Below are 12,454 nucleotides of genomic sequence, written 5' to 3' on the forward strand. Positions count from 1 at the left end.
ATCATTTTTATTATGTTCACACAAGAAATGATGGTTTATGTATGCAATTAAAACGAAACCAACTTTAATTCTAAAACAAGTCTAGACTAGGGGAGACAATATATGCTTCCCGCCATTTTCGGCACAGCTCCGGTATTATCCTGTCATAACAATGTGAAGATGGCTGTAATTAGAACGTCTGTGTTTACATTCTTAATTTCCAGTATCATAGCTGATTATCCATTTAGAAATATTTCCCTATCTTGGAATGACAGAGTTGACGATCTCGTTAGCAGACTTACTGCTGAGGAAATTATGTATCAGATGGCAAGAGGTGGAGCCGGGCAATATGGGGGTCCTGCTCCTTCTATCAAAAGACTTGGTATAGGACCTTACCAGTGGAACACTGAATGTCTCAGGGGTGATGCATTGGCTGGAAATGCAACAGCTTTCCCTCAAGCAATTGGATTAGCAGCTAGTTTTAGGTATTCTTACATACATGCGCTACATTCTAAAGTTTTCAGTATTTGTGACATTTGACGACGATGATTTGTTGAATACCAACTCCATGGATAATATGGAGTGTTTAAGGTTATACATATATGTAGGTTTGATACATTGGCATTTTCAAATAAATTATTTAAAAGTGGTAATTACTGCTTGTGTGCCAAGTGTGACAGATGGCCTGCATGTAGTCCTATATTGTACAGTTGCAGTAGCTACATGTAGTAAGATTTCAGTACCAGGCTATGTGATATTCAGACACAATGTATAAACAAGGTTTTTTAGGTTTACAGATGCTATATATTTATGTACAGCTGGTCTTTTCTACATTCAGATCTTTACTTTTGAGAAAACCACACATTATTCTCACACTAAAATCAACTAACTCAAAGCAAATGAAGAACAATAATTAACTTCTCTGAAATGCTAATTTCATGTGCAATCTATATTAACATTATCTCAAAATCACAACACCCAAATGAAAAATTTTGACTTGTTCTGCGGTCTGTAACCAATTATGAATAAGAAGTAAAAATGAATTTGGTGGATATTCGGCATGCATGTATCACCTGCTGTCTGATTTTTATAAATATCGATGCTTAAATAGCCAGTTTAAAATTAATGTTATATACTGAGAGAATGATTTAATTATATACACAATATGTTCTGCACCTGTATGTGCATTAATAGTCTGTATAATCTTTCAGTCATTAACCCTTGTGTTTTTCTTGTATAAACCATGTATTTTTAAGTTCACTCTACACAATTCCCCTAGTGGGCCACTGATTTTTGAATAATTTAGTATTTGTATCCTTGTATCGGTATTAATGTTGAGATAGAGAGAACAACTGGTTGGCTTTGAATCAACATATATACTATATGTGTTGAGGTAGGTGGCATGCAGTTCTGTGTGTATAGTGGGTCTGTGTGATAGTAGGACAATTAAACAGCAATAAATCAATCAATCTAGTGTTAAAGGTTCTACTTTTATTTTTAAAGGCTGATTTTTTGAAATTTCTGGATTCAGTCATTCAGTTTTCTCAAATCTTATTTCACATTTTTTCATACATTTCTAAATAACATCTTACATTTCAGTCCAAAGTTAATATCTAAGATAGCAGAAGCCACAGCCGAAGAAGTAAGGGGGAAACATAATGACTATGTCAGCCATGGAGTCTACTCAGATCACACTGGACTCAGCTGTTTTAGCCCTGTCATTAATATTATGAGACATCCACTATGGGGAAGGAATCAGGTGAGGTTAAATATCAAATCTGATATGACGTGCCTGAAAGCTCTTTAGACCACGGTTATGGTAATAAAGTGATAAACACATGACCAACATTTCGTGCAATACCAAGGCTGCGTCTAATCAAAGGTATAAAGAAACTATTAGAATCGAAATGAATCACGGATACTCCATTTTATCATTGTTTTACCATGGACTGGCTATTAATGTTGTTATTTAACACCTCACTATTGCTGGGGGTAAAACAATCACACAAATTGCCAGCCTGTCAGGGGCATAGCTAGCTTTAAATGATATGCACGCAGGGTCGGGAATGGCAGGGAGTTTGGGGGCTGCTCAAGGCTTCCAAAAACTCTGGGGTAAATGGTGCAATATCCTGCATTCTCACCATTCCTGGGACGTAAAAACTATTGCTGGAATAACCATTTTTTAAAGGAAATTTCTCTAATTTTTGAGTTATCATATGAAGGACAGTGAGATTGACAGAAAATGTAATCACTTTAGGGTGTTACCAAAAGTCTCCAGGTCCCTAAGAAGAAGAGTATCTCAAAGTACAAATGAAGTGTTTGAGCGTGATAAATAAATACACTAATTTTGTAATTTTATTAAATATTACTTGGTTTCTTAGAACTGTCCAAAATCTGCTCTCCGTGTCTTGGCAGAAATTGGAAATTTGCAGTGAATATGCATCAACGCAAGTGCTGCTAATCTGTCATTGTTCAAAGTAGATCGTATGCAAGTCTTCAGTCTTCCAAGTATGCTAAACGTTCGTTCAGCTGTAGCGCTTGTTACCAGCATTGTAAGCATTATACAAAAGATTGTGTCAATGGAAGGATACAGGACAGCATCAAATGTGCCTAGTGTTCATAAAGTGTATTGGGGATCTGGTTCTGAGGTGTTATTGACCAGCGCATACACCAACAGGCGACCTCTCTCTCTTAAATTCATCCAAGTCACAAGTAAGGTCCACTCGATAGGTCTCGAACAATGTCATAATTTGCTCATCTGTAATGTTGTTTACACAACGTGGAAGAAGATATTGAGCATGGAAGTGATTTTCAGATTTGATAGACGAGACTCTAATTCCGTGATCATATGATTGATAAATGGGTAGTACAAAGACACTTTCCAGTATTGTTTCTGTGTATTTGCATGGTGATTGGCCCTTGTTATTTGCCGTCCACATCGCCTTGGCATACCCTCAACTATGTAACTCATATCCAGAGCTGTCTGGTACAATGCATCCCAAACTGTGTCATCCATATGTTCTCCACGTAATAGCTGAGTAACCGTTTTGCTCTCTTTTGTTGGCTCTAGCAAGTCACATTATACTTCTTGCAAAAATTTAGACAAGTAGACGATGCTCTGCAAAATATGCTCCGACACAACAAGAGCAATCACAAATTCGATGCCAAGTGTTGACCTGCCTTATCATCTCCTACACTTCGTAAGTTTTCCAGTGCATGAACGACCACTGGGAATGATGCCTTGAAAGTATAGAGTGCGTCGGCCCAACTTGTTCAACGTGTGCGTAATTTGGTTGGTTTATCCATGTTGTCTTTCATAGCTGCATCTGCATCTAATTCTTCGTAAAATACTTGAATTTTTTTTCGGAGAATTATCGATTGCAATTGCAACGTCCTGAACAGTAGACATAACATGTGTTACTGAGGCATCCTTACAACTACGGACTTTCACCAGATTTAGGCAGTGCAATTTACAGTGGACATAGACAGCAGCTGGAACTGTTTACTGAATTCTAGCCTGAACCCTGTTATATTTTACAGATATGTTCATGGCGCTGACATAGCCCTGTGCTCTCATTTTCATAGTATCGATATTAGCATTGTTAGGAGTTTGAATCAAGAGTTTCGGCCAAATGTTCACTAGTAGTACTCTTTGCCATTACATGTACAAAGTCAAGAAAATCTTCTTTGATCGATATTTTATGGTTGATATCATCCCTTACCAAGCAGCGGAGACAGACTGAAACCTGTTCATGGGTATATGTATAGGTTGTTTCATCTGCGATTAATGTAAAAAACTTACTTTTGTTGCAACTTTTGACTATCCATGTGCGAATTTGATCTCCAATAATGTTAATAAGTTAATTTTGGATATCAGGCTACGTGTACTTAGCCCTACCACTACTATTCTCTAAATGGTCTGTCAGAATATCATTGATGCATGCCTTAGAATGTAAGATGGCCATGAAATTTCTAAGCTGGGGTGTATGTCCCCGTATCCCAATACTTTGCTTTCCGCAAAGCAACACAGTTTCAGTTATTTTCAGGGACAACAGCTTTGCTAGATGATGCGGCTGCTATACAGCACTTAGCAACGTCTTTATTTCTTTCTGACTCTGACAAGATGTCCGTTAAAAGTGGTTCCTGTGTAACACCTATTGTGGTATCAGAACTTTTTGCTGTAGTAGCAAAAAGACAGTCGAGTGTTTTCCATTTAGGTTTTTCTGATTTCTCACATTCCTATGTCATGTTTATTTGATGCGACAACACAAAACTGACGTTGACAAAATCGAATAAATCTCCGCATATACAGTCAGACATAACCCAAATCAATTTATCAAAGATTGAAGTCACTGCTACCTGAAACTGGTGTATCTAACGCCATATATGGTGAATGAAATTGCAATCACATCAAAAAGAGATTGATAGAAGAGTGTTTTTTTTTGTTTTTTTTTTCTCTGATGTGCACACACGTGCGTGTTGGCGAATAGGAAGCTACGCACCTGCCCATGGTAAAACAATGATAAAATGGAGTTTCTGTGATTTATTTCTTAATCAACAAAATAAAACAGATGGAAACCTCAAAATAGAAGGACAATCCAGAGACATTGCCGAAATATCATGAATATGAAAACAGGAAACAGAGATGATCCATTTATAAAATGTAGACAACAGAATAAATATAGTTATATGTGTAATTGGAAGATAAGAAAAAAACAAGACAGCATACAAAAAATATAGCACTTGTAATATAAAATACAAAAAAAAACAACTTCAAAAACAGGAATGACATCAAGTGCTCCAGAAGGGTGAAGATATAATGTCCTGCCAGGGACACCCTTCATATTGCATGTTAGTCAAATCTGATAAGCATCAAGTTCAGTTTAATTTTCTTTACCATGAAATTCTTATGAATAGAAAATCAAAGGTTGTCTAATATAATTTTATATCTGAGAACAATTAGAATGTAGAGATAATGTTCTGACATACATTCTACCCCAGACTTTTTATGAGCAACTTGTTGGGTGTTTCTAGAAAAGCAGAGGATGCATACCCTATCGGTACACCTGGTTCATGCTCCTAGTTTTTAGTGGAATTCGAGTTGCTCATTTGCTTTGTATGTATTATTTTGGTTACTTTTTTGTTCTTTGTTGTGTATGTCTGTTTTCCATGTCTGTTCTTTGTCCCTGGATTGTGTTCTTTTGATTAGCGCTAGAAACTTTGTTCCCTTGATTACTCTTTGTAACATATGAAGATGTACCTTACTATACAACAATAATAGGTACGGTGTATATGATGAAAGTGTTAGCCCGAGGCCACCCAATGGTCTTCAATGAACGACATGGAAATGCAGCTGGCCCCAAAACATCATTATACACAGGTATAGCGAAAGAGTTGCCCCTATATACTCAAATAACATAATAAAATAAACTGAAGGTGAAAACAAAACAAGACATATAGAGGCCAGAAATTCCTGACTTGGGACAGGAGCAAAAAATGTGACGGGGTTAAAGTACTTTGTCACTTCATACTAAGCCACTATTCAAATACTGTTAACGTATCAATTTTTGCGATGTACTAATTCCGCTATTTTCAAGGTGAACAGAAAGTCACAAAAAACAGTATGCGCGAATTTATTTGCTTAACATCTATCATTTTTTGAAACAGCGAAAATTGAAACCCACGAATATATTTATTTGACAGAATCCGCAAAAATAAGAAACTGTGAATATTGATATGTTTTACAATAACCCTGGCTGCATGGATAAGAATAAGTGCAATGTGATATGCGATCAGATTTAAAGAAGGTTACAGAGTATTTTCATTTTGGGATGCATGTGAAGAAATTGATCGCACATGAATTTACTCTTACATTGTACACTGTATTACACATAAGGCCATATAAGAGGTACACCAGATGTTTTGCAGACAGATTGAAATTTGAACTGATTTACAGAAACACAGACTGAAAACCTATTTGTACCAGGTCTGAAGATGAACAATCTAAATTATCATAGTGAAAGAAAGATACTCAGGTCATCAAAATTTAATGCTTTTACTGTTTTGTAATTGTAGGAATCTTATGGTGAAGATCCTTTTCTCAGTGGAACTCTCGCTGCTAGTTTTGTGAATGGTCTCCAAGGTAACCATCCACGTTACATCAGGGCCAATGCAGGATGTAAACATTTTGATGTGCATGGAGGACCAGAAGATATTCCACAATCCAGAATGGGATTTAACTCTGTGGTGAGGTTTGCCATTGGCTACTGTTCATCATTATCCTTTCTTGGATCAGTTTAGGATTGTTTATATGATCCTTTTTAAATGTTGAAAACTTTGCTTAAGTCGCCTTTTTTAGTTATCTTGAATATAAATACTCATCAAATCGTCAGGAAAAAATCATGCATCTGCTATGTATGTTTTTATTTACATTCTGAAAACTCATTTTGATCGGTTGAATTCCATCCAAGTCTGTCAGGTCAATTAATTATAAGAAATAAGGAGTTTTATTCCATCAAAGTCTGTCAAGGTTTTTGATAAGGGTAATTACATTAAAAAAATTTACAAAAAGATTTATTGAACACTACTACTTTTATAATTTTTTTACCATAAATTTATGCTGTACATATATCAAGATAGATACCATCTGGAAGTAACATGAGAGCCTCATAAGAAAAAAATTATCTTAGCCTCGGCATGTGAGATTACCCTGTGTTGAGTTTGCACAGGTGTTCAATTTTTAATATCAATAGAGCAGATTCTGCTTTGTACTAGTGTGATAGTCCCCTGAGAGCATATCTCTCCGAAGGACAGTCAGTCTCCAAGTTAATCAGTTAATACAGGATTTCCTATATCTGCATGCTTGGCAAAGATGCAGTGCATGACTACCAGTTTTTAAGTCTTTGGTGTTCAAACCCATGACCTGTCACACTTGAGGTGAGACCACCGAGCAGTTTTGAAATAAAGAAAAAACTTTCAGTTGATGAAATGATCCTCATGATAAATTATACAAGAGTCAGGCCAGTTCAAAGTTGGTTCTGTTCAGTTGGTCAGGTCAGACTAGTACAAAACAGGGTCTGTTCATTTGATCATGTCAGACTAGTACAAAGCAGGGTCTGTTTGATTGGCCTATCGTTCTCCTACTGAAATGCTTGAAATATCTGCCATAGGATGTTAAACCATAATCATTCAATTGTACATTAGTCTTACAAGAAGTTACCTGGAATGGTTATAAATGATGATGTTTTCGCTGTTGTTGGCATTTTATTATTGCTGGAATCTTAATTTGACTTTTGACATAAAAAGATTTAATTTTTTTTATCAGTCATGTCAGCTTGGCACATAAAAACAAGAATGTGTAGTATTGTATCCTAAGCAGCTTGATAAGAAAAATATTTTATAGGTATCAGAGAGGGATTGGAGGCTAACATTTTTACCTGCCTTCAGAAAGTGTGTTAAAGCTGGAACTTACAGTCTTATGTGTAGTTATAACAGGTATATGTACATGTATATTATCTTCAGATTTTGTTATTTGTGTTGGCAAAAAAATACAGAAGTGTCAACATTGGGGAAAATTAAGTGCATAAAAATGCTAGTACATTGCCTGAACTGAAAACAGGAAACAAAGGCAATCTACGTACCTATTGTAGCTTCCTGAATTAAATACATTTCCAATATTTGCCAAATAAATTTCTGATAACAAGCCAAGCTAAAAAATTTCAATGAACTTTCATAGCAATCATTGGCATGTTAGCCAAATGCTGCAAGCCTGCCTGCATTTTTACCAGCCATGGGTATCAGGCTGGTGTCAATTTCAAAGACTGGATTACATATAAAAACTGAAGATAAAGAAAGTAAGACTTACACAATAAAAAATTAAAATACTAACAATTGAATATGAACTCCCATAAAAACAGGAAGTGACATCAGGTGCACTGGAATGTATTCAGATTTGGATAAGATTTATTTACTTACCTGTACACTTGTTCGTGCATTATTTTGTGGAAAGACAAAATAATTTTTATTTTCAAGCTTAAAATGCTTAATCATAGAAATGATTAATTTAGTTGTTTTGTATTCTAAAAAGTGGTATAAAGTTGTTACCTCAACTTAGAAAAGTTCTCCTGAAATTATTGTCTAAATAGAATAAGACCTGTTTCAGGCACTTACTTTTTTTTTCATATATTAAATTGTAACAAGTCTGAAAGAGGGAATGTTAGAAATTCAAATAAAATTAAACTTAAAGTTCCCCTCAACTAATGACATAACAAGACCCTGGATTTAATTAGAATGACTTGTATACTTTTTAAAACACATCATTCTAAAGCAAGATAAAATATGTGCGTTTCCTATTACAACCTAAGTAAGTTGGTAGGAAATTTTTTAATTGTCCACTTTTTTGCATGGAATATAGATGAGAAAATCTCAGACTGTAACAGTGCTTATTGAAAAATGATAAAAAAAACTGAAGGGTTCTCTTTTTAAGCTGAAAAATATGTTGGGTATGGTGAAAGGAAACACACAATTTTTATTTTGGCCTATTCTTCTGTTAAACAGCATAAATGGGATACCAGCCTGTGCTAATAGTAAGCTGTTAACAACGATACTTAGAGATGAGTGGAACTTTACTGGGTATGTTGTCAGTGATGAAACAGCCATTGAAAACATCATTCTGTGGCACTTTTATTACTTGTTACCTTCCTCAACAGTGGCGGGATGTGTCAATGCTGGCTGTAATCTAGAACTATCAGGAAATGCTAAGTTACCAGTATATTTATATATGAGTAAGTACAAGTTTAACTTTGAAAAATTAGTGCATCTAAAAATCATGATAATACTTTTCCTTTTAAAATTTTTATTCAGGCTTGTCAATACGCTCACATTTTTAAGCTGATTTGGCAGCATTTTACTTTGATCTTTTGTTTTTTTCTTTGATCTTTCAATTTTTTGCCTAATCTTACCTATTTACATCTTGAAAGCTTGTTTTCTATTTTTAGTGGATGCTATCAAAGAGAAGAAATTGAAAGAGGAAACAATAAGAGAGAAAGTCAAACCTTTATTTTACACCAGAATGAGGTTGGGAGAATTTGATCCACCTTTCATGAATCCATATACAAAATTAAATCTGTCTGTTGTCCAGAATGAGGCTCACAGGAGGTTGACAGTGGAAGCAGCTGCTAAGTCATTTGTTTTGTTAAAGAGTAAAAGTGAGGCCCAATCCATCTTCAAAGAAATTCCAAAGATTCCTAAAATAGCTGTAAGTAAATAATCTATGGTACATTTAAAATTATATATAGCATTGTTCACTCATTTTCCATGAAACTTCAATTATCTCCAATTTTAGTGATCCCTTCTTTTCTTAAAATATGAATTTTTCTACTAAGTAAATAATTTAGTAAAGTCGGTAGTAAATTTTATTTAGAGTCATATACAATTTCACAATGTTAAATTTTGAGCTGATTAGTTTTTAGCCAACTGTTGTAAGTTTGATTTATAAATACAGCACTCTCAACACTGTAATGGTAGATTGTCGATATAAACAATATGAATTTCTGTGCTATAAGGTAACTGATATTGACATTACCAACTTTTTTAGTATGATATGGTATGGTATAGTAACAAACAGATGGACCTTTTGTGGAATCGAATATAGAGGTTTTATATATCAGTAAAATAAATGAAGAAAATATATTGATGTATCATCAAAAGCAAACTGATATGAATATAAAAGAAAAAAAAAACAACAACAGTGAATTTACTGCTAGGTTCTCATGTTGTAATGAACGACATGTTTTACCCAAACATTGGACGTTTGTGCGACCTTTTTCTTTCCTGAGGACATGCATCTCAAGATGGACAGAAGCATGTTGATCATTACAAGATGAGAACATGGTGGTAATTTTAGCAGTTGTTGTCTTTTCATCTTCTATATTAATTTATTATTAATTTGCTTTTGATGAAATTGATATCAATTTTGCCTTGGACATGTAAAGGGGTGAATGTTGTATATTTCTGGAAGCTAAAATCATATAATTGTTTTTTCTGTTGCAATTACTTTGAAGTCATCACAACTACTTGACAATTTAACATGTTAATTTCAATATATTGTATAGTTCGTTGGTCCAATGGTTGATAACAGAGCTGACCTATTTGGAGACTATGCACCTGCAGCAGACCCGAAGTTTGTAACAACCCCATATGAGAGCCTCAAATCTCTGGCTCAGACATCTTCAAATGAGACAGGTTGCAGTGATGGCAATAAGTGTGATCACTATGACTCGTCAAAGATACAGACAGCTGTGAAAGATGCGTCAGTCATTATTGTGTGTTTGGGAACAGGTATGGTTAAATACCATTTAGTAGTTTATGATATTTCTCCCTTGTGCATGTTAAGTATTTTAATAAAGATTTAGGTAATTGAGTGGGGATTGAATTTCTGTAGGAGGTTTCCAATAATGCTACATTTTATGAATTTTCTACAGATTTTGTTGAATGTCTTGTGTCTTGAGGTAACCAGTTTGAATTATAACTCCTAATTTTGTGAACTATTTAGCTCAAAGTTAGCATGTTGAAGTGCTTATTTTCATGTACCATTTCTAGTTGAGAAATGATTTAATTTCTAGTTGAGAAATGATTTAAACCATGATGAAACAAAGACTCTATATATTCATCTGTTGAGGTATTTGCCATGTAGAATTTTTCTTTGTAGGAAGTTGATTCTTGAACTTAAAATTTAGACTAAAGAAATATATGCTTTTCTAGTTGTTTGTGATATGTTACATAAGAGTAATCAAGGGAACCAAGGTTATAGCGGTAATCGAAAAAATATAATCCAGGGACAAAGACCAGACATGGAAAACAGACATACACAACAAAGAACATAAAGTAACTAAAATCATACATACAAAGTAACAAAAGTAAATGATTAACTCGGACTCCACTACAAACTGGGAGCATGGACCAGGTGCACTGGTAGGGTAAGCGCCCTCTGCTTTTCTAGAAACACCCGCCGAGTTGCTAATAAAAAGTCAAGTCCGTGGTACATATTTCAACTTTTCAACCAACTTGTTCTAATAAGTAGTTTTGATTATTATTTTTAACCGACATATCATTTTAAGTAAAGTCTTGACTATTCCATATTAAATGATGGTTATTTTGAACTGGAAATTCCCATGTTGGGTTTTTATGAAATCAAAGCAGGTTATTACAAGATTTAAAACTATGCAAGCATTATCATGGGTTAATTACTGGAAAATGTTATGCAATAGCAAACTAGAAAACTTTTATCAGAATGTAGAATGGATATGTAACATTTTCTCAATAGCAGTCACAAATGTTTGCATGAATATTTTGAACCGACACTGAAGTTAATTTTGGGATCTATGGTGACTTGAGTAGTATATTTTTTTCCTAACAAAGCTCTGAAATACTTAATAAAGGACTTTAGAATTTATTGGTGAAGTAATTTTACCCCAACCTTACAAATCAATACTGAAAATTGGAATTACAGGTACTGATGTGGAATCGGAAGGGAAAGATAGAAGAAACATGGAGTTACCAGGGAAACAACTTCAGTTACTTCAGGATGCTGTGAAATATGGTGAGTTGAATGGTTTCCATGGAAACATTGAAAAAGAATGAAACTAGTTCTTTTTGTTGATGGGCTTTGGTTATTGAGACCTTTTTAAGGTTTATGGTTAAGTGATAGTTTCAATAAAGTTTATATTTGATACTAGTGAAAAAAATTATTATATGTTGTCAATTATTACATGTACTACATGTATAAATACAGGAGTTGACATTCACATGTTAGGATGATGTATGTCATTATATCTTATAATGACGTCACGTCAGCCACATCCTATATATATGTAGAATGTAAGACCAGAACTATGAATGGCTTAAATATATTCTTATGGAAGTGATAAATAAAACATTAAATAAAACAAATAAATGAACATAAAAATTTCAAGCGACTTGAGGAACTCATGTTTATGGGATATTAAATTTCAAGAAAGATTAGATCAAACATAAATTCACATTCCCTACATATTGTACAATTTTAATTGATTATTTTGATGCTCTTATGAAACTTGCAATTTCAAAAAACCACTAACGAACAGAATTTTTACAAACCACTAAAATTAAACATATGAATATAAGTAGACTTTAATATACAATTATATTGCTACTAGGAAGTTTAACCCCAACAATCAATCATTAATAATACAATTCTCAAATAATTGGTAACAAATGAGGATCAAAGGGTTTTTGCTTTTTTAAATAGCTGTCTTTGTTAGAATCATGCAAAATCTGAAAAATGTGATACACCCCAAAAATAAGGCTACATATTTTTATTTTTGTAATTAAGTTGTTTTATGGGTCTAAACTATGAAATGTGTAATTATTCTTTCAAATCTGCCTGCTCTTAGGAGATAATTCACATTGAAAATCCAGTAGACTCTATTGTATTTGA

The 12,454-nt window shown here is 34.0% G+C and overlaps 1 protein-coding gene across 4 annotated transcripts in view; it reads left to right on the forward strand.

Moving 5' to 3' along the window:
- LOC148613897 (uncharacterized) overlaps nucleotides 1-12,454 on the forward strand; it is a 60,154-nt gene that overhangs the window by 36,657 nt on the left and 11,043 nt on the right. For 3 of the 4 annotated variants that reach the window (XM_088587554.1, XM_088587555.1, XM_088587552.1), the window contains 7 exons: nucleotides 1,579-1,738; nucleotides 6,055-6,225; nucleotides 7,382-7,473; nucleotides 8,536-8,762; nucleotides 8,976-9,235; nucleotides 10,092-10,317; nucleotides 11,489-11,578. In XM_088587554.1, the coding sequence (XP_088443680.1) occupies nucleotides 1,709-1,738; nucleotides 6,055-6,225; nucleotides 7,382-7,473; nucleotides 8,536-8,762; nucleotides 8,976-9,235; nucleotides 10,092-10,317; nucleotides 11,489-11,578 (1,096 nt within the window). In that variant the 5' untranslated portion in view covers nucleotides 1,579-1,708. Of the gene's footprint in view, nucleotides 1-126; nucleotides 465-1,578; nucleotides 1,739-6,054; nucleotides 6,226-7,381; nucleotides 7,474-8,535; nucleotides 8,763-8,975; nucleotides 9,236-10,091; nucleotides 10,318-11,488; nucleotides 11,579-12,454 lie in introns of those variants that run through there. The other variant, XM_088587551.1, reaches the window with a different exon arrangement.

This window comes from Perna viridis, chromosome 6 (assembly GCF_037379345.1).
Source record: "Perna viridis isolate PV_CMFRI_1.1 ecotype Kerala chromosome 6, ASM3737934v1, whole genome shotgun sequence".
Lineage (NCBI taxonomy): Eukaryota > Metazoa > Mollusca > Bivalvia > Mytilida > Mytilidae > Perna > Perna viridis.